The sequence below is a fragment of the Lingula anatina genome, chromosome 1, assembly GCF_051362555.1.
Source record: "Lingula anatina isolate TDL-2025a chromosome 1, LinAna3.0, whole genome shotgun sequence".
NCBI classification, from domain to species: Eukaryota; Metazoa; Brachiopoda; class Lingulata; order Lingulida; family Lingulidae; genus Lingula; species Lingula anatina.
Window position 1 is genome coordinate 42,807,809 of NC_141767.1, and position 20,151 is coordinate 42,827,959.

The 20,151-nt window shown below is 32.8% G+C and overlaps 2 protein-coding genes across 7 annotated transcripts; both read left to right on the forward strand.

Moving 5' to 3' along the window:
- Window positions 1-140: 140 nt before the first annotated feature.
- LOC106158545 (spermatogenesis-associated protein 1) lies at window positions 141-13,627 on the forward strand. 2 transcript variants are annotated; one of them, XM_013534594.2, is made up of 12 exons: window positions 141-332; window positions 3,200-3,306; window positions 3,498-3,615; window positions 4,487-4,540; window positions 6,069-6,372; window positions 7,853-8,948; window positions 9,144-9,354; window positions 10,311-10,452; window positions 10,942-11,067; window positions 11,305-11,483; window positions 11,727-11,825; window positions 12,356-13,627. In XM_013534594.2, the coding sequence occupies exons 1-12, from the start codon at window positions 246-248 to the stop codon at window positions 12,509-12,511; spliced, it is 2,679 nt and encodes an 892-aa protein (XP_013390048.2). In that variant the 5' UTR covers window positions 141-245; the 3' UTR covers window positions 12,512-13,627. The 2 variants fall into 2 exon arrangements, with proteins under 2 accessions (XP_013390048.2, XP_013390050.1); XM_013534596.2 differs by having other exon boundaries at window positions 142-332; window positions 8,783-8,948.
- Window positions 13,628-17,265: 3,638 nt separating this feature from the next.
- Window positions 17,266-20,147, forward strand: LOC106158514 (uncharacterized). 5 transcript variants are annotated; one of them, XM_086999359.1, is made up of 4 exons: window positions 17,298-17,390; window positions 18,087-18,193; window positions 18,323-19,339; window positions 19,597-20,147. In XM_086999359.1, the coding sequence occupies exons 3-4, from the start codon at window positions 18,332-18,334 to the stop codon at window positions 19,999-20,001; spliced, it is 1,413 nt and encodes a 470-aa protein (XP_086855485.1). In that variant the 5' UTR covers window positions 17,298-17,390; window positions 18,087-18,193; window positions 18,323-18,331; the 3' UTR covers window positions 20,002-20,147. The 5 variants fall into 5 exon arrangements, with proteins under 5 accessions (XP_013389993.2, XP_086855485.1, XP_086855484.1 ...); XM_086999358.1 differs by having other exon boundaries at window positions 17,299-17,390; window positions 17,955-18,193; XM_013534539.2 differs by lacking the exon at window positions 18,087-18,193 and having other exon boundaries at window positions 17,266-17,390.
- Window positions 20,148-20,151: the final 4 nt, after the last annotated feature.

Consider the following 20,151-nt stretch of genomic DNA (forward strand, 5'->3'; position numbering starts at 1 on the left):
TATCACAATAATATCAATACAGAATGCAAGATAAAATATAAATAAACACACATACTGAAAACATCCATAAACTTTTAAAGTTAAACGATATCTTTAACGGCGAAACTAAACGCAAGACCAAAAGCTAACAATTGTAAAAGTCACGTGATTTTTGGCACAGTACAATTTGTTTGGCTTGGAAACAGGACGTGTGTTCGCAAATCTGCATGTGAATTACGGTGGAAAGGCCACATGTAGTGCGCGATATGAGAAATCATGGACAGGAAGATAGTATGAGAAACTCCAAAATGAGTCGAGGAGGAGAATATCCAGAGAGATCTCCATCAGAACAGGTAGGATAGCAAAATTTGAAACTTTTTTCAACACGTCCTTCTTGAAACACCTACATGTAAGTCAGTCTGAGGAGGTCGGCGCTTCATTAATTATTTAAGAAAAAATGTTAGTAACAACACAGTGGCATATTCATTCTTACATAATTAAAATAAAGTTTTAATTTAAGTTGCATGAAAAAATATAAATGTAAGATTCCGTTTTTAGAAATGAAATTAAATGTAAAAAAAAGAACTTGAACGCAACCACAAGAGTCAAGTTATAGATCCGTCGTCATTATAGTTTCAACTCTATAATTACGACGAATCTATAAATTTTAGTCATACGTACATGCTGTAATTTTTGTTATGATTAGACTCACTGTCTGCAACTCTTATTGCTGTTTCACTTTTAAAAGTCTCAGTTTTAATGTGATAAATTATACCTGTTCATTTATTAAAAAAGTACATAAAAAGAAATAAATTAAATATGCCAAAGTTCTCTTGAAATACACTGTATATGGGAAAATGTTTTATGGAAGTAGCATTTATCAACTTAATGTCATTTTAACTGCTTTTTAGAACCATTCAATATATAAATATATATTTTTTCTAATTTTGTTTTTCAAAAAATTAAAGAATATGAAACAATTGAAAAATTTAAAGTATAAATTACTCAAACTGCTCAACAAATGATTAATATGGAACAGAAAAATGTTTTATCTCATACCAAATAAGGTTAATAGTTATGCTCAGAAGCATGAGAATATAATTTCAAATTCTATTTTAGGACACACAGCATTAGTTTTTTAACATGGACTTTGAAATATTTCATTCACCCAACCAACTTCATGCATAGCATATTTCTGTTTTAGAAAAAATTGCCAATATAATCAATTGATGCCTGGCATTTCTCTCTTGTAGATATCCGTCAATAGAATAGGTAAATGTCTCTTTGTGTTCATATGTGATAATCATATTTTGTCACTATCAAAAGACTATTGATTTACTAAAATACCTCTCTCACAACTCTAAGCTTGTAATTAGATACTATAGTGCCATTTATGATGAATCCATAGCACTACTTGTATTGATTGGTACTACATCCCTCCATAAATTGCTCAATGGTTTATTCACAGAATTAGTATAAACTGAATAATAAGTACCTGTCCAGTTGAATGACCAAGGAGATGAATATAAAGTACAGGGTAGGAAGATAGGCTTAGTGATGTTTATTTTGTAACCATTTTACTGTTAAATACAGTAAATAAACTCAGTCTTTAAAGTAAAACAAATTGAGACTCTCTCTTAAATAAATAAGTTACTCTTTTTAAAGCCAAAGATCAACCATTTTGCAGCATTATACCAAGAATTAGACCTTAATAGAGCCATGACATATTTGGCTATCAGAAGACAAATTTGTAATAAAAGATAATACAGATACTGTGTAAATGTCTTCTGCACCATGAGTTGGTACACTTTACTAATCTGAGTAAACAAGAAACTCATCCTGTATCTTTTATGAGACGCATTAAAATGTCTAGCTGTCCAAGTTGCTGGGGCTAGAAAACATTTTAACACTTAAATTGTCTACACAGAGAGAGTGTTTAAGTACAAAAGAGACCCCCAGCTCTGGATAAAATTAAAGTGAAGTGCATTATTTAAGTACTTATTAATATTGAAAATTGGTCTTTGTATGTGGTAAGCAGCTTAAATTGCGAAATCTATTGTAAGTAATATAAATGTCATAGGGATTATCCCTGTGCTTGTGTACAACCTGCATCTGGAGTTGTTTGTCACATGAACTGCAATAACTTCTGCTCAATTCATATTTATATTCAGGATATTTCTATAGAAAAATTGGCAAAATAATAACATATTACTTTTCTTTGATTCATATGGGAGCAAATCTGTGTAAGTTGGTTCAAACTAAACTTGACGTCATTGGTCAAAAGGTCTTATGCGTCCATTTTAGGAGTGTGAGTGTTTGTGAAAACACGAGTATGTTTGGATTAAATAATAGAAATAGCTTGGTATTTATAATTGTTGTGCTCTAAATATGATCCGTAAACATTATAGTTTTATAATAATTCATCTCCAGACTGCTCGAGTACCTTTAGCGTCATTATTTACTTTTCTTTTATTCAGGACAATTGATAATTTATTTATTCAAACAACATGGTTTTCTATGGAAGTAGTGGAACTTTGATTTTGATTTAAGGTGTATGTATGTATGTGCTGCTGAAAAGGAAAGAAGATTGGTTGGCTTGAAGTTTACTTATTAATGCCATTAAAGTGTACTGACTGTTTCCCTGAAATTTACTCTATTTTTGAGCATGTAGTTGTTACAAATTATAAATATTATGTCAAAAATTACCTCTGAAAGAGGCAGAATTCGGCAGTTTTTATACTGAAATTTGAATCCTATGCAAGAGCTACAAGGGACTTTGGGACATGTGAATTGATACATTCAAGTACTCTAAAATGTGTCTAGGGTCCAAGTGTTATCTTATCTTTGACCTTTTTTCGAAATGAAATAAATATCTATTGATTGTAAATATGATTTAGTAATTTTTTCAATATAAATGTCATGTTTGATTTATAAATGTTTTTATTGAGGACATTATGTGACCTTCCTTATGCAACACACACCCACTAAATTAAGTGCCTCAAAAACTAAATTCTTCCGTAAAGATAGTGTATAAAGACAAATTCTTCCATAAAGACATAGATATATAATTACATATATGTTTATTAATTCTCCAAAAACGTTATATGTGGTGTAGACTGAGTTTGGCATTCATACTGAAATATCTCATATATTTCATTTCATGCTGAAATATTTTTTGTTCAGCTTCACACTAAACTACTCTTTATGCATATGTTTTCAGTTGGTGGATCTCCATGTGTATGTGATGCCTCCAGACCTGTGGCGGGAAAACAAAAACAATGCTGTCAACGAAGTCATTTCTGAAATGTCTTCAGCGGGATTTATTAGGTATTTTCTAAAGATATTTCACACAATCTCCTCTTTCATTTCTTTGTGCTAAAGCTGAATGTTAGATCTCAAGTTTGCCTTATTTAATTATAACAGGTGTAAAGATGTAATTTTTTCTTATTATATTTTATGATTTTTTAAAAATCTTTTTTTATATATCAATTTTACCAATTTAACTTTTTTTATTTTAGGGTTCATCCCCAACAAAAAATATATGAATTGAGGTCAGAAATAGAGGTACAGCTAGGTGGTAATAATGTTCCAAAAGAATATGTCTTCCTAAAAAGTGTTGGGCGATGTCTAACACGGGTAAGTGGAAAGTACTATATTTATGTTTTGTGTATTTGGGGCTATGAAATCTGTGGACTTACATGGATGGCACATCAGAAATGCAGGGCACACTTTGGTTAATTTATTTATAGCAAAGCAAGTATAGGTCATACATATACAAGTAAAAAAAATCATATTATCTCAAAAACAAGTTTTTTTCTTTTCAATTTTATCCTTATTGTAACTGAAAAATGTATAAACTATTATAAGAATTGAGAAAGAAACATTGTGTTCATATTCCTCCATTTTGATGTCAGATTTTCTGACCAACAAAACACAACGGGTATAGCAATTGCAAGAATGTAAATTCTGTTTAAATACGAACAGCTCCGTGTTTCAAAACAAGCTTTTATAAATGAGCACAGAGCTATCTAAATCTCTGTCTTTTGTTCATTTGCATTATATGATGGATTAAAAAGTCACCTTTGCTTACATGAACAAACAAAGTATTTGCTTTATGATAAGGTTGGATTAGGTTGGTGTGTAAGCCTCTAGTTACTGTAGGTCCAGCATGATTGAAAACCAAATAGCAACCATTTGATATATACTCCATTACTCTTGCAAAACAACCCATTAGAATTTAGAATTTAGGGAAAATTATTACTACTGTTTTGAAATAAATAAATAAAGACACACATGCATTAAATTCACAGCAGAAAGCTGATGCTCTAAAATCCACCTTCCCCGCATACTTTCCTTTGATTCTTGGAACGGATCCAAGTTTAATACCAAGAAATTTGACTATCAGAAATGATTATAAAATATTATATTACAAATTTAACCACTCATAAGGTATATGTTAAATGTACTTTTTTTAGTAACTTTTCTATTTGATGTTTAATTTTTCCAGGTAAGACCTAAACAGGAGGTTGAGTTAAAGGCAAAAAACTTTGTTCCCCCTCAGGTGAGTTAAATTCTTCATGCTGAATGATTGAGGGCAAGTCAACTGTGCCAATGAGTAAATCTGACACAAAATGGGAACTTGTATTTTTTCCGCTTTGAAATTTAATCTCATGTCATGCCCCTTGTAACACAGTGTGGCATTCATTATGGAGTTTTGCCGGACTACAATGGTTCCCTTTAATGCTTGTGTAAACAAATAAAAAAAAATGCAGTGAATAGTATCAATGTGTTCTCCTATACCGTTTTTCAAATATGAAACCCATAATGTTGTATGTCAACACAATACCTTGGTGAGTTTTTCGCCTCCAGTGCAAGAGCTGTTGGTATGGAGAAAAACAATAGAAACAGATGTTTGAAAAAGATTTCTTTAAAACAGTCGATTGATTTACGGCTGCAGCTTGTTGACATACCAGCACAATTTGAGTATTAATAGGAATATTTATGTTGAGTGAGTTGTCAAGGGTGAATTGAGTGGCTCTCATCACTGCATATGTGGGTGTTCATATTTTTCTTTACTTTTTTGTTTAATTGCTAAGGAAACCATGACATGATTTTGTTACCATAATCCTTTTATAAAGGAGAGCAAGGGTCAAGCTTAGTAGTGTGGCAGTGTTTGTGACATCCTCGCCATGTACAAACATATGCACAATAGCAGTTTGTCATGTGAATGAGAGAATTGATTTTTAAATCTTTCTTTAAGTGTTAAATTCACAGACAGAGCTAGGTTGTTATATACAAGCTCCAGATTAAGGCCACGGTGTTTTGTGAAGAACTGATGTAATTTGATCGGCCTTTGCTCTAAAAGTAGCTTGTTTGATGTAAAAATTTATGGAACACTATTGATGTCTCAAAAAAAAAAAAAAAAAAAAATGTAGATCGTATGCTTGTATCAGAAGTAGGAAGAATGAATAAAAGTTTCTATAGCCTTTTCTGATCAAGAGTGATGGATTTCATTGTGCAATGGATTGCATTTAACAGAATTGTCTAGTAGTGCATTTTACATCATGCCTAATGGATTGAGTGACAGTGACATATTATGTTGTATTGTATTAACAAAGAACTAACATTTCCAGCTTGTTACTGTTTAGAGCAAACAATTAAATATTACTTGTATCCTATTCCTAAGGGATTGTTGAGGCTCTGTGGAATAAAAACTGATCCAAAATTAGATATTGCCTGGATTTGGGTCATGAGAATTGCCGTTTATTTGAGAGATTATTCTGTCTGATGTAAAAGTGGATCAATTTCACATCTTAAATAATAGAATTTCACTATCAATTTTTTATTCTGTTAACCCAATCTAGGATTCTTAGATTGAATCCTAGACCCAATACAGATTATAGTCCTGTGCAAAAATGTTTTATTTTTCAATATATATCCTTATTTCATTACTAATATGTTTCATTACTAATATCCTTATTTTGAGGTTTTCTCATAAAATTTATAGATCAGGTCAGTGAAATATTCTTTTAAAGTTACATTTCATGACATTTAGTTTACATTTATACAACTTTTTTTTTTAATTTTAGGCATATCTTCCAGAAATATTTGTCTTAGAAGCAACTCCAGAACTAAGAGAATTATTTAAAAATGACTCCCCAAGAACTGTCACAAATCACAGATCACCTGGTTCTAGCCAACAGTCACCATATTTTCAAAGAACTCAAAATGGATATAATGCCAGAGAAATGTCATATAATGATACTGCAAAATATGATGGAAACACATATGGACATGGTCGAAGGGGACATTCTTTTGAAACAGCAGAGAATGGATTATACCCAGGACATTCACAGAGACAAGGTGCCATTTCCTCACATGCAACACAGACAGGTAATTGTTTTGATTGTACATAATAAATATTATTTCTTTTTTGCATTCACTTTTAAGGAAAAAAAAGTGTTATTGTGCCGTTCATGTTTTGTTTTCAAAAAGAATCCACCTTTTCATTTGGAAGAAACATTCAGTGCAAGATGATCACAGCTGTAACCAGAAAAGCATCAGTATTGCAAACATTTACGTGTTGCCATGCAATAAGAGAGCTTTTTTTTTCCTCCCGTTAAGTGGCATGTATAATGGAAAACTGTACTACCAGAAGCAAACCGATAAGTTGAAAATGTTAGTAGATATGATGGATCCTGAGTTTCCCTTTTCCTGACATACCATTATCTCTTTGATGGAGTGTGGTAGTTAAGTCAGCGAAGGGAAATAATCGCTCAAAGCAAAAAGTTTTGTGACCTTTTAGCAGTTTCAGTTTGTACTGAAGAGTTTCTTCCCAAATTTATTCCACGTTTAACAATATAAAGCTTATAGAGGAAATTATTTAATTTTTATGAAGGGAAGTTGATTTATTTGAATTTATATTTTGTTTTACACGTCAATTTTTGTAATTGTTTATTGTTTTTCAAATGAATTTAGTTCTTATGCTAGTAACTTGTTAGCTTTTTGTTAACCATAGTCCTGTAGTTATACACAAAAAAATGCACATGTAATGCTTATTACAAAAATCATTAACAGCTTTTTCGTCAGCACTTTTATTTGTGTCCTAACATGCATGATGCAGTGGAAATACACATTTGTAATTGCTATAAACATCAAAATTTCACCATATCTTACAAATGATCTTTTGATGGCCCTATTGATAACCCATTGTTTAGCTATGAAAGAAATAGCTTTTAATCTTCCTGCATGTTAAATGGCTTCTGTTTACCGGGGTCAAATATAGTGTAAAATGCCCAGTGTGATGTTTCGGTTGTCATGGTGACCAGGACTCGGAAACTAGCACCGTTGCTGTTTGCCCACCTTTGACCAAATAGGCTTTAAGCTTAAGGTGCCTCATCTCCAAGGGTTAGATAACATATGTATGTCCCACCCTAATACTTACTTGTGTTTGTGCAGAAAAAAAGATTAGCTATGCTGTGTTGACATTACGCTTGGTGACTGGCATTTGCATATGTTTTTACTAATCAACTGTGTGGGTAAGGGGTATGCGCATGAATAGGATCTGTAGTTCGGAGGCAGTGTAGTGAAATATGTGTGTGCACTTGTAGATTATAACGTATAGGGAAAAAAACTAACATGACAAACACAATATTAACAACTGAAGTAGCAGAAAAAATAGTAAAAAAAGGCCTGATTATGTGGCATGATTTTCTGACTAACCCTAAAGTTGTGACTTAATTAACTTGCATGCAGCTACATGTAATATACTAGAGCACAGTGTGGGTTTGGAAACACTAATAAATTAGTAGCAGCTTCAAAGTTCATCATCCAAAACATGAAATTTATTCCACTTTGGGCTGCTCTTTGTTAGGTGCAAGGAGATTTACAGAGAACAAAGAAGACAAAATGACATTATCAGGCACTCCAACTCCACCACAGTCTGGGGACTCCAGTGGCTCCTCCACAGTCAGGAGTACTGGCAGTGGAGAATTTGGTCGAGTCTCACGAGGAACCTCTCCAGTTGACTTTCTCAGTGGTAGAGCAGAGAAGCAGCTTACTGGGCACAGCAAAAGTTCTGTTACTGGGAGTGGCCAGAGAATAAATGGACAGTTTTCTCCTAATGATAGACAAGGTTTTGCAGAACGTACAATCGATAAATCAAAAGTAGACCTGCCCAGACAGTCTACCTTCACTGAGAAATTACCGCCAATTGGTAGTGGTAAAGTAAACAATGGGGAATTTCAGGACAGCAACACTGAAGCTAATGGCAAGAGCCCCAGAAACAGAAAGGAGTTCTCTGAAGGCCAAAACAATAAACATGATGATGTAAAGAAAAATGAAAAAGGACAAAATTTGAACAATACATCACATCCTAGCAGTCAGTCTAAGCAAAATACTCATATTAAAGAGCAAATAGAGGGACTTCACTCTCAGAAAAGTGGTACTAATATTTCTCAAAATCAGAATGAGAATGGACAAAAAAGGGTAGCTAGTGTTGAACAAAATTCTGGTGAATTTACTGCAGGCAAACAAAGTCAAGGGGCCAATGGGGAAGTCCTCAGTGGGACTGGCGGGGGAGATGGTCAAAATAGGGATAGCCAAATAATAAATAATCAGCAGCAAAATTCTGGTCACATGCTGCAGGGACATAAGGGTGGTTCTATTCAAAATGAAACTGGCACCGAAGATAGCAAACAATTTCAAAGTCCTGGTCATACGACACCTTCACATCAAGCAGCTAAAGATGGCAAAAATAGTATATCAGACCCTTCACTTAATGAAAATCATCAAACTTCTGCAGAACACGATGCCCACATAACAGGCAAAGATGGCAGAGGTAAAGGACATAGCCAGTCTCCAGATACAAGGTCAGCCAATACACACACCACAAATGGAGATTCTGGGATTGCTGACGGAACCCCTGACAGAGAATTCCGCAGAGATCGCACAAGAGATACTCTAGACCGGTAAGTTTTGAGAAAAAAGATGAAATCATTATGTTGTGCAGATTAGACAAGAAATTTTGACAAGAAAACTTCTGTAACTTGCATGTTACAATGATTTTATTTTGTCATGGATTAGTTCCTTGTCACAGTGCGACATACTGAGCTACAATAAGAACAAGTAAAATCATTGTAATAAAAAATTATTGCTGTGCACAGGAGGAAAAATGATAGCGGTCATGGAGGTGGTTCACACTTGGATGGAACTTCAGAAGGGACACGGGAGGATCGTCAGAAGCAGGAAGACCCCTCACATGGATGGGTAGAGGAAGAGAGGAGGCGGCTGGAGAGTAAAGAGAGGCATCGATTAGAGCGTAAAGGTGGTGACAGTCAGGAGCAGGGATCAGAAGAGGAAGCATGGTCACAGGATGTGAGTCAATTTTATCGTTATTCTTTCTTTTTTCTTCTTATATTGTGATGTGGTTGCTTCATTTATTTTGATTTCAGAAAGATCATTTTACATATAGGAGTAATTATTTTATTGGGTAATGATATGCACACCACTTCTGATTCAAGGAAACAACTGAAATGCATTTCAGTATATGGAAGTATCCATTTTATATTTTGTTTTTCATATGTCAGCATGACTTTTCCTTGTTAGCATTTCCTATAATTCATACTTGAAACATGTCAAATCTTACTCTGTTTCCCTTTCATAATAAGCTTACTTCATAGTCCACTGAGAATCCATTACTTTTGTTGTCCAGATATTGATTGCTGTTCTTTATATAGGCCATATTCAGATTTTGTCAGGCCTCATTGGGTCCCAACAAAACTATGTAATCAATGTTTTGATTAAGCATTGTTGGGGCTGTTAGAAACAGTCCTAGCTCCAGTGGTAATCAATGGAAAAAGAATGGCATTTCATAGCTGAGAATGCTTCTTGTGCTGCTCTTGTATGTCAACAGTGACCATCATTATTAATGTAGCATTATGTGGGCATTGGCTATATCCATGGAGCTGTGTTATTTAGTGTTGACACAGTGTGATAAGCTGCCTTTCATGCTCTGTGCATTTGTATGTTACAAACTCAACTAACATACACCTTTATTGACCAGAAAATGGTCTACATGTATAGCATAGCATAACTTTACATTGAGACATACAAAGTTTTACATGTACACCATCTCAGCTCATCACTTTGTAAAAAGATACAAAAAGTTTCCATATAATTTTACATAAATTTACTTTATATGTTAATTAGTGTTTTTAATGTTGACTTTTTAAAGTCAAAAATTGAAAAATTTAAAAAGCTTTGCAGTTTTCCCTTTTCTAGTAAAATAAGTTACATTTATTTAATATTTATTTATTATTTATTCATTTTAGAATGCAGAAGGGCTTGACAGTGGCAGTCCCAATTCATTATCAAGATTTCCTTCACCACCTCCTCTCACACTAGAGTCAATCAACTCTGCTGATTCTAACTTAAGGGAGTCAAGTTCAGCCAGGGAGAGAAGGCAGCAAGAGAGTATGTCCATGTTTTTAATATTTCAGAAATAGTAAAGCCATTTTAACCTGAATTATTTTACACTTGCTCATGGAAATTGATAACTTTATTCCATCAAAACCAGGAGCACATGTAACTCCTCAATTCACCTGCCTACTACAAGAAGGAATTGACTCTATCCAAACTACTGGAAGTAAATTCTAGTTAGACTAACCCTTAAAACTTTTTAAAGTTCTTGAGTGTGACCTTAGTCAGTATTTTAATACAATTTTTACCAAACCTCTCAACATCACTCAGACATGGTGCTAACCTCCCATTGTACTTTGAAATGTCATAAGTGATGTAAGCTCAAAGCAAATTAACTAGTGCTGATGTCAAATTAAGCTTCAACAATGCAGCCATGGTAAATATTTTCATCGTAAAGGCTTTTTGAAATGGCAAATGATTTGATATGTCAAAATACATTAAATTGCCCATTTAATATGAAGGCTTTGTTATTTACATTCACAGAAGAAAAGCTACTTGCTGAACTGGAGGTAGCGAGAGAGGAAAGAAAGGAAGTGGAAAGAAAAAGAGAGGAATTGGTAAAAAAGGCTAAACAGCTTCAACATAAAACAAACAACAGGAGAAACCAAGGTACATGAATATTGAGTGAAAGTTAAAATTGAAGGGCAAATAATTTTTTTCAACAAATAAATGTGCCACAGTATTTGCTAATCTCAAATCACTGTCTTTCAATACAGCATGAATTTGAATTCAAGCATAAGAAGAACATAAAGTCCAATTTATTTTTATGCAAAGGGACCAGAAGGTAAACATTATGAATGTGTGAATATTTGCTGATTTCATCAATTCGAAAATTTTGACTTTCAGCACGAGACATTTGGAAGAAGAAGTATTTTGAAGAAAAGAAGAAAACGCCACCATTGGAAGATCAATGTAACAAACTGCGTCATGAAATTGAAGTTCTTCATAGGCGTCTGATGTCACAGTTAGAGGGAACCAAAGATGCAAGGCATGATGGGAAAGCTCCAGGTCTCCCTTCCCAGAAGGTACGTAGTTACAAAAGTTTTATCTAAACATCGGACACTTTTTCAAACTTTGACACACCACAACCAGTATTGTTGGAAAAACATGGGTTCTCTGTTTTCATACTAGCATAATTTTTTATGCATTTTTTTCCTTTTTTTATTTAAATTGGTGTTGCTTAATACTTCATTAGAAGTCCACTTTCTAATAGAATTAATTCATGATATGCTTCTTATTAAACTAAGTGATTTTTTCTCCCATTTTAGAATAATTATAAGATCCAAGCTACCAGACTTCACCATGAGACTGAGGAGCTGAGACGAAAAGTGGAAAATGCTAAAATGAAACTTACTGCTGAGATGAAAGTATGCCCATCTATATGTACACATGATACTAAATTTTATTTTGGTCATGAAAATTTCATTTTATATTGAACATTGAAATACTTAAATTTGTAGAACTTTTGGTGGAAAGTGTATACTTATAAGTAAAAAGTAATTGAATTAATAAACAATAAAGCTGATAAAAAAAGTAAATCATTTCTAAAGTGTGTAAGGTTTTTATACCTTTAAGGTATGATGGCTTACCTTGATCACATCACTTACTTGTCAATTTGATCTCCAGAAGCCCTCTGATGAAGTCTATTTAGAAATAATTTACTTTTTTATCATCATCACACAAGCGACAATGAAAAACCAATTTCAGCACAGCACTGTTCTAATAGCCATGTTTTTACACCAGGGAACATTTACCACTACTATGTATTTAATTATGCAATAGAACAATCGATTATATATACCTTTATTGTATACTTATTGTAGGATCTTCATATTAGCCTATTATATTGATGACCTCAATATAATTATTATAATTATTATTATAATTGTGATTGCAGCTGAGAAACCAAGCAGAGACTGAACTGCGAGCACTGAGAGCAGAGCTCACACAGAAGAAGATCAATGTGACTTTGACAAGATCCCAGCAGATGGCAGCACTTGGTAGCTCCCATGATGTTTTCTCTCCAAGAACACCTGTGGCTACTCCAAGATGATAACAGGCAGACACACAAATCAATAAAAGACCACAACATTCATTTAATACATTAAGAAAGAAAATAAAAAGGTTTTTTAAAAGTTTTTTCCCAGAAATGTTATTCATATTTTGTTTCTTGTGTAACTTGATATCACAAAAGGAAGTGCTTTTGGTTATAAGCATCTGTTACTGAATGTGTTGTGTACATAACTTGCTGAGATGACTATACTATAAAGTGAAGGTATTATTCCAGTTAGATATTCATCATGTACTGGGCTAAATTGAATTTGCAAAGCATTCAAATTAACTTCTCTTTCTTTCTTTATTTTTGTTTATTTCTTTTGATTAACAACACTAACTACAGGCTTAATTTAAAGGACGGATCACTTTCGCATCTTAGTCATTAATTTTGTGCAAAAATTCAGGTGTGCCACAAATGGGATTAATATGGCATTGACAAATGGAATAGGTAAGCCACTGATGGAGACATTGTGGTGAGGATACATTGCCATAAATAATGAAAATTGTCTGTCCAGGTTAATGCTGTTGATGTTCCATTCTATCAATGTAGAAAAATTCTTAAACCCAAATGTGCAAATGAAGAAAAAATGAAAGCTAAAGATTTTAAGGTAGCTTGAATTTATAATATTGATTGAAAATTGAACAATTTATTGTCTATCAGTAAATTCTGTATGTATTATGCTAATGTTTTGTATAAAGTTTGCATTTTAAGACGTATGGGGAATGTCTGAAATATGCAAACATGTTGACATTCTATTTTTTATTGTTATAAGGCTTACTTGTGATTAATGGTGAAGAAATGTACCTAGATGAAATGTAAATAAACCATTAGTCAGACTTTTATAAAGAATGAAGTGTAATACTGATTATCTTTTTTTTCTTGCTGCTGGCTAGCTTCAACAATGATATCTAGTCATTGGTGATTGATATGTGGCTTTTTAATGCATTTAGAGATGTCATGTTGGTGTTTCAGTAACCATACAGTTATTTATACATTGCTCATTTTGACTCGTTTTAGAACCTAGTAAGTTGGCTTACATTGTTACAACTAAAATTGATCCATGTCAATAAATTTCTTCCTATGATGAAATAAAATATTTTTTATAAGTTCCAATTTTTGTTTTCTTGAATTTATTTCAGATACATACTCATAATTAAGCAATTGATTAATAGGTTGAAGGACCTACTATATCATTTGGTTAAGGTTAACAATGGTAATGATTTTGAGCTCGCTAATCTTCAGAGTGATAACAGGTGATTAAAAATAATCACCTATTTTCAAATAAAAAAAGAAAATAATTCTATGTTTAGTTTTGCCATATTATGCACACCAGGTGTGGTGCATTGTCCTTTCTGGCCCACTGAAACACGTGTGAGGCTACAAACTTTTTAACACCCCTTCAAACTTTGAACTATGTTTTACATAATTCAAATTTTTATCAATAGCAGGTAAAACTGTAATTCAAAGGGCTATTTTTGGTTTAACAAAACTTATTTTCCTGTTTCAATAACCATAAAGTTATTTATATGTTGCTCATTTGACCTATTTCAGGACCTTGTAAATTGGCTTACATTGCTAAACTGAAATTGATCTGTGTCAATTAATTTCTTCCTATGATGAAATAAAATATTTCTGATAACTTTTGTTTGTTTTTTTTTTATTTATTTGATTTCAGATAATTGTATATCATTAAGAATTTGATAAATAGGGGGGAAGGACCTATTATATTATTTTGTAAAGGTTAACAATGGTAATGATTTTAAACTTGCTGACCTTCAGAGTGATAATGGGTATGATTAATAATAATCACTTGTTTTCAAATAAAAAATAAAACAGGATTCTATGTTTAGTTTTGCCATATTATGAACCCCAGGTATGGTGCATTGTCCTCTCTGGCCTAGGGAAATGTGTGAGAGGCTCAAAACTTTTAGACATCCCCTCAAACTTTGAACTATGTTTTACATATTTGAAAATTTTGTCAATAGCAGGAAATAATACTGTATTTCAAAAGGGCTATTTTTGGTTTAACAAAACAAAATGGGCTTATTTTGCTGTTTCAATAATCATGCAGTCATTAATATGTTGCTCATTTGACCTATTTTAGAACCTAGTAAGTTGGCTTATATAATTGTTACATCTAAAATTGATCCATGTCAAGATATTTCTTCCTATGATGAAATAAAATATTTTTTATAAGTTCTTACTTTTTTTTGCATTTATTTGAATTCAGATACATACTTATTATTGAGTGTTTGATTAATAGGGGGAAGGACCTATCATTTTGTAAACTTAAAGGTTAACAATGGTAATGATTTTGAACTCACTGATCTTCTAAATGATAATGGGTATCATTAAAATAATCCACCTATTTTCAAATTAAAAATAGAAAATAGTTTAGTTTTGCCATATTATCTACAGCAGGTAGGGTGCATTGTACTTTCTGACCCTTTTTGACATGTGAACCATGTTTTCCATATTTTAACTTTTTTTTTCAATAAAGAAAAATGTACTGTAATTCATGAGCTGTTTTTAGTTTAACAAAAAGGAATTATTTAGCCATTTCAGTAACCTTGTAGTATTTTAAATATTGCTTATTTTGATGTATTTTATAATCTTGTCACTTGGCTTACAATATGTTACAATTAAAATAAACCTATAAAACATATTAATATGTCTCCCTTTAAGAAAAAAATTAAAAAGTTATTTCCAACATTTTTAAATATTAATTTGATATCAGATTTTAATTATTAAGTATTTGCTTTATAGGGGGTGGCATTATTAATTGAGTATTGTTAAAGTTAACAATGGTAATGATTGAATCAAAATAGAATTATGGTTTTGCCATTTGATATTAATTACATTTGGAAGTGAACTAATCACCATGATTTATGAACTTCCTTTGACTGGATGTTGCATAATTCACATACTTTTAGTTAAAAATAAGAAAAGTTCTATATATATAGTTTTGCCACAGTCGTCCACTGAATGCAATATACAAAAGTGTAATTATCTTGGCTGCGCTTCGATTATTACAATCTTGTTTGTCGCATACAGTGAACAATGAGTAACTGACTTATACAGCCAGCAATTTCAAAGGAGGGTGGCCTCTATTTTTTTTTTTTTAAAGTGGACTTTTTACTATGAAACTTTCATGTACCTAGATCAAATTTTTCCTGGCATGGACTTCTTACCTACCTCTCAGAGAACCACGAAATGCTACTTTATTTTTCAACATATGTTGTCCCCTTCAAACACTACACTTGTTCTATAAATATATAGTTTGCCAGTCATTGAAACCCAATTAGTAAAACTCATCAAATTGGTCCCTTAACCAAACCTCCACAGCAGCTGTCAGCTCATCATCATCATCTTCAGATCTCTGGTCCTGAAGGTGTTCTTTCAGTGGGGAAAAAGTGGAAGTGGCTGTGGGCAAGGTCTGGAGAAAAAGGGTAGCTGAGGGAGGAGTTCATGGCCACACCCAGGCGTTGCTTTCAATATGCAACTAGGCTGTTGTGGACTGTCGCCATGCCCTGTTGAAGCCAATTCCCATGACAGACTTCATTGGGGTATGCCTCTTCCACAAGACATGTTAGGCTCAAAACTTTTTGACACCCCCTTGTACTTTGAACCATGTTTTACAGATTTCAGTTTTTTCAATACGAGGAAAAAATACTGTAATTCACATGGGCTATGTTTGGTTTAACAAAAAATTTTGCTGTTTCAATAACCATATAGCTGTTGAGATATATGCTTGTTTTAATTTATCTAGAACCTAAATAGGCTATAATTTGTTGCAACTGAGATCATCTATGCATGTACCATTATTAATAAAATAATTTCTTAATTCCTATGACAAATATAGAATATTTTTAAAGCTAATTCCAACATTAAAAATTAATTATTATATTTAGTTTAGTATTTGATTTGTTAGGGGAGGCATTATTAATTGGGTTTTCTTAAGGCCAACAATGGTAATGTTTAAACCAGAAATAGAATTTTAGTTTTGCCACATGTTATTTATTACACTTGGGAGTGAATTAATCACGTGCACCTTAATGAAGTGTCATCGACTGCAAATTGCATAATTCACATATTTCTGAGTCAAAAAAAGAAAAAAATCTATATATAGCTTGGCTGTGTGTTTCCATAATGTTTGCAGAAATTAATCACCTCAATTAGTGTGTCATATGGCCCACTACTTATTAGAGCACCACAAAATGTTTGATGATAATATTGTGAACTATGTTTTACATATGTTAACTTTTGTTGGACAGTAGGGAAAATAAAACTGTAATTCACATGTCCAATTTTTGATTTAACAAAATAATAATTCTGAAATCTATTACCCTTCAGATTAGTAAGCAGATATCATCAAGAACACCTAGAGTCATTATATTAGAAAATAATTATCTGACATCAAATTAATCAAAAAATAAATGTTGGAATAACTTTTTCAAAATATTTTATCTTTTCATAAGAAGAAATTAATTTCTTATGTTGTATGAGTTGGTTTTTATTGTAACATTGTAAAAGCATTTTTTAACCTACTATTAATTATAAATAATAGATAACACTTTTAAGTGTTATCTATTATTTATAATTTTAAGTCTAAAAAATAAAAGGAATTGAAGCCTAAAATATGTGGACATGAGTCACTGAATCAGATATGACATTCAGATCTCAAGTATCTGTATCTGCTAAAAAAAAAAAAAAAAAAAACACAAACAAATACAATGCATATAAAAGCTCATTTGAATCACAATATATTCCAGCATAAGGAAAGTGGGTCAGTTGCTAGAAGAGTTGAATGTTTGTACAGTGCAGCAGCTATTAATACAACAACCAGTTCCTGTGTACTTGAACATTATATGGATCTGTAAGTTATTTACACAAGCACATTTATATTTTTACCGAAATATGCAAAATCGATTGTCAGTTTTTAGGCTTACATGTGACTCTATTAATGGCTTCAGATTTATTTATACCTATACAAAATATACCAGCTCTTTTAGATACAGATGATTTAATTTATGCCCAGACTCAAGAATATTGAACATTGGCATGGTCTTTTATAAAGTGGAAAGGTAGAGGCACGTTTCAGAAAAGAACTCCAAGACCTTAACTTTTAGTCTATTTTGACCGGAGATGAATCAATAGTAGCCTGCTGATAAGAGGACAATGGGCCTCTTTAACAAAAAGTTAGTAATCTCAGAGAAATGGTTTTTATTTTGAACTTGTATACCTTTCTTAGAAAGCCTAGCTACTACATTTTTAGCCTGAAAGTAAGTAGGCCCAATTTTAAGGCCAACTTTTATAAGCTCTTTTGTGAAACTTGAGCCTGGGTTCAAATTTCTTGACACCAAACAAAGACAGCATAGTATTGATCAGTATTCTTTATTGGAAAATCTAAGTTTATTTTGGGATTTGTTTACATTGATAGAATGGAGACCTTCAGTTAGTGACAAGACACATATTTGCAATGTATGCCGGCTCAACACTTATCTTTAATCTCAATTGCACAAATTGTCAGAAGTCTTGGCCTAGATGGCCTAATAGGGTTGACATATTACAGTCAGAAGATAACCTGGAATGTGATATGTCTTCACCTTTGCTGTGTAACTGACCAAGTTAACACTACTGGAGCTCAGATGTACAGACATGCTCTGTAAATAATTACAGGTAGGGTTTCAGTAAAATTTCTTTTTCTGCTTAAATACATATCACTACAAGGATGTAAGTTAAAAAAAAACACTGGTTATTAGAAATTATCCCAATGGCAAAAATAATTTTATCTTTCTCCCTGCACAGAACATCAAGATGGGATCATTTACAATTCTGCGTGATCTGGACTACACAGTATCTCCAACAGAAACCAGTTCGAAAGAAAAAACCTGGAATCCAAAGTCAACTCTAGACTTGTATCTTCCAAATGAGAAACCACCAAGCAGAAGGAAGGATGTGGGCAAAAACGAGCACATTTCTGAATTCCCAATTGTTTTATTTGTCCATGGTGGTGGCTGGAGGCGGGGTGATAAGTCTGCATGGAAACACTACATCTCATTTCATGACACAAACATTTTTGCTGCATTAATTTTGTGGTATTTCAACTTGTATGGCAATGTTGGCGAGTCATTAGTGAGACACAACATCGCATGTGCAATTGTCAATTATCCTCTTGGCAAACTTTCATTTCCTCACATTTTACTTGAAATGTTTGCTTCATTCCTGTCTTCAAGCCTGTGCTTCAGTCTGCCTACACTTTGTCTTTGGGTTACTCTAAAAGTTCTTCAAGATCTTCTCATATATAGGGCAGGGTCAAGTCAATATCTGTCTCAGCTGTTTGAATATGACTACATCCACATAACAACTGTGCTATTTTTGTGCGTGACAATGTCACAGTTATTGAAAATTGCAGTCATATTTTGGAACAAAAAAAGATATAAGATGACTGATACAAGTATCATGCTTCATATTTTACTGGTCGTGGGGTCAGGAATAACTATCATCTTCCTAATATCATCAAGTACTAGTACTGTGCCAAAAGAACAAATGTTTAAAATGTGGTGTGCAGGCATAACAGTTTACACAGAGGGAATTATCTTTTACAAGTATATGACTGAGCTGGACTCTACAAACAATTCCAATCAAGCAGAAGCTGTTGCCAAAAGTATTGCCTGGATAAAAAAATATGGTCATATGACATCATCATTTAATCCTGATTGGTTATTTCTGATGGGTCATTCTGCTGGGGGTCATTTGGTTTCGCTGGTAACATTAAATGGCAGGTATCTGGCTGCAGAAGAATGCTCTAGATCTGATATCAAGGTGCATACATGCGTTTCATCTACTGTAAATAAATTTGGACTCTCAAATTGTAGCTTATAAAAATGCATAATGGCCAAAGTATGGGGATGATTTTATAACTTTAATTACTGTGCACTATTCCAATCTATCCCATATATTCATTTTATATTCATCATGAAGTTTGACAAGGGATTTCCAAACATGAACTTTTGTATTACATTCTTATTATTCTGGAAAATATTTGTATAAAAAGTACATTTTTCCTCATTTCCTTTCAGGGAGTGATTTCCATCTCAGGTGTATACAATGTCAAAATGCTTGCTATTGATAAACTTGTTGGGTTCGTTAAACATTTCTACATACATCCAATATTTGGATCCAGTCAAGATAATCAAGTGGAAGCATCGCCGTCCTTTCACCTAGATTTTGTCCAATCAGACGTACTGCCACCATTTTTGATATTAAATGCAGAAAAAGACTACATGCTATTAAATGATGCCAAGGACTTTGTTGCAAAGCGAAAAATGCAAGGACACGAGTGGGAACATGTGGTTGTGCCAGGCACCAACCATTTGAATACTATGACTTGTTTTGGACAGACAAAAAGTGCCTGCAATCCTGCATCACTATGTGCAAGATTTATTGGAGACATTCTTAAGGCTGTTCCTAAAAGCAAATATTAAAGCAATCCATTCCATAGTAAAAATTCAAATCATGGTTTTTATTTTTATTATTATTGTTACCTTTTTTGTCTGTCAATTGGATGGCTCCAATCTGGCATGACATTCTTGATAAATAAAGTTTGAAAAAATAAAACAACATAAAACTATGGA

Bases quoted from the DNA above. Each gene is read 5' to 3' on its own strand.
- LOC106158545 (XM_013534594.2), top strand. From the start codon at position 246: ATGAGAAATCATGGACAGGAAGATAGTATGAGAAACTCCAAAATGAGT. The intron at 10,453-10,941 runs GTATGTCCATGT...TTACATTCACAG, and splicing joins GGAGAGAAGGCAGCAAGAGA to AAGAAAAGCTACTTGCTGAA. The intron at 11,484-11,726 runs GTACGTAGTTAC...CTCCCATTTTAG, and splicing joins CAGGTCTCCCTTCCCAGAAG to AATAATTATAAGATCCAAGC.
- LOC106158514 (XM_013534539.2), top strand. From the start codon at position 18,332: ATGGGATCATTTACAATTCTGCGTGATCTGGACTACACAGTATCTCCA. The intron at 19,340-19,596 runs GTGCATACATGC...ATTTCCTTTCAG, and splicing joins GCTCTAGATCTGATATCAAG to GGAGTGATTTCCATCTCAGG.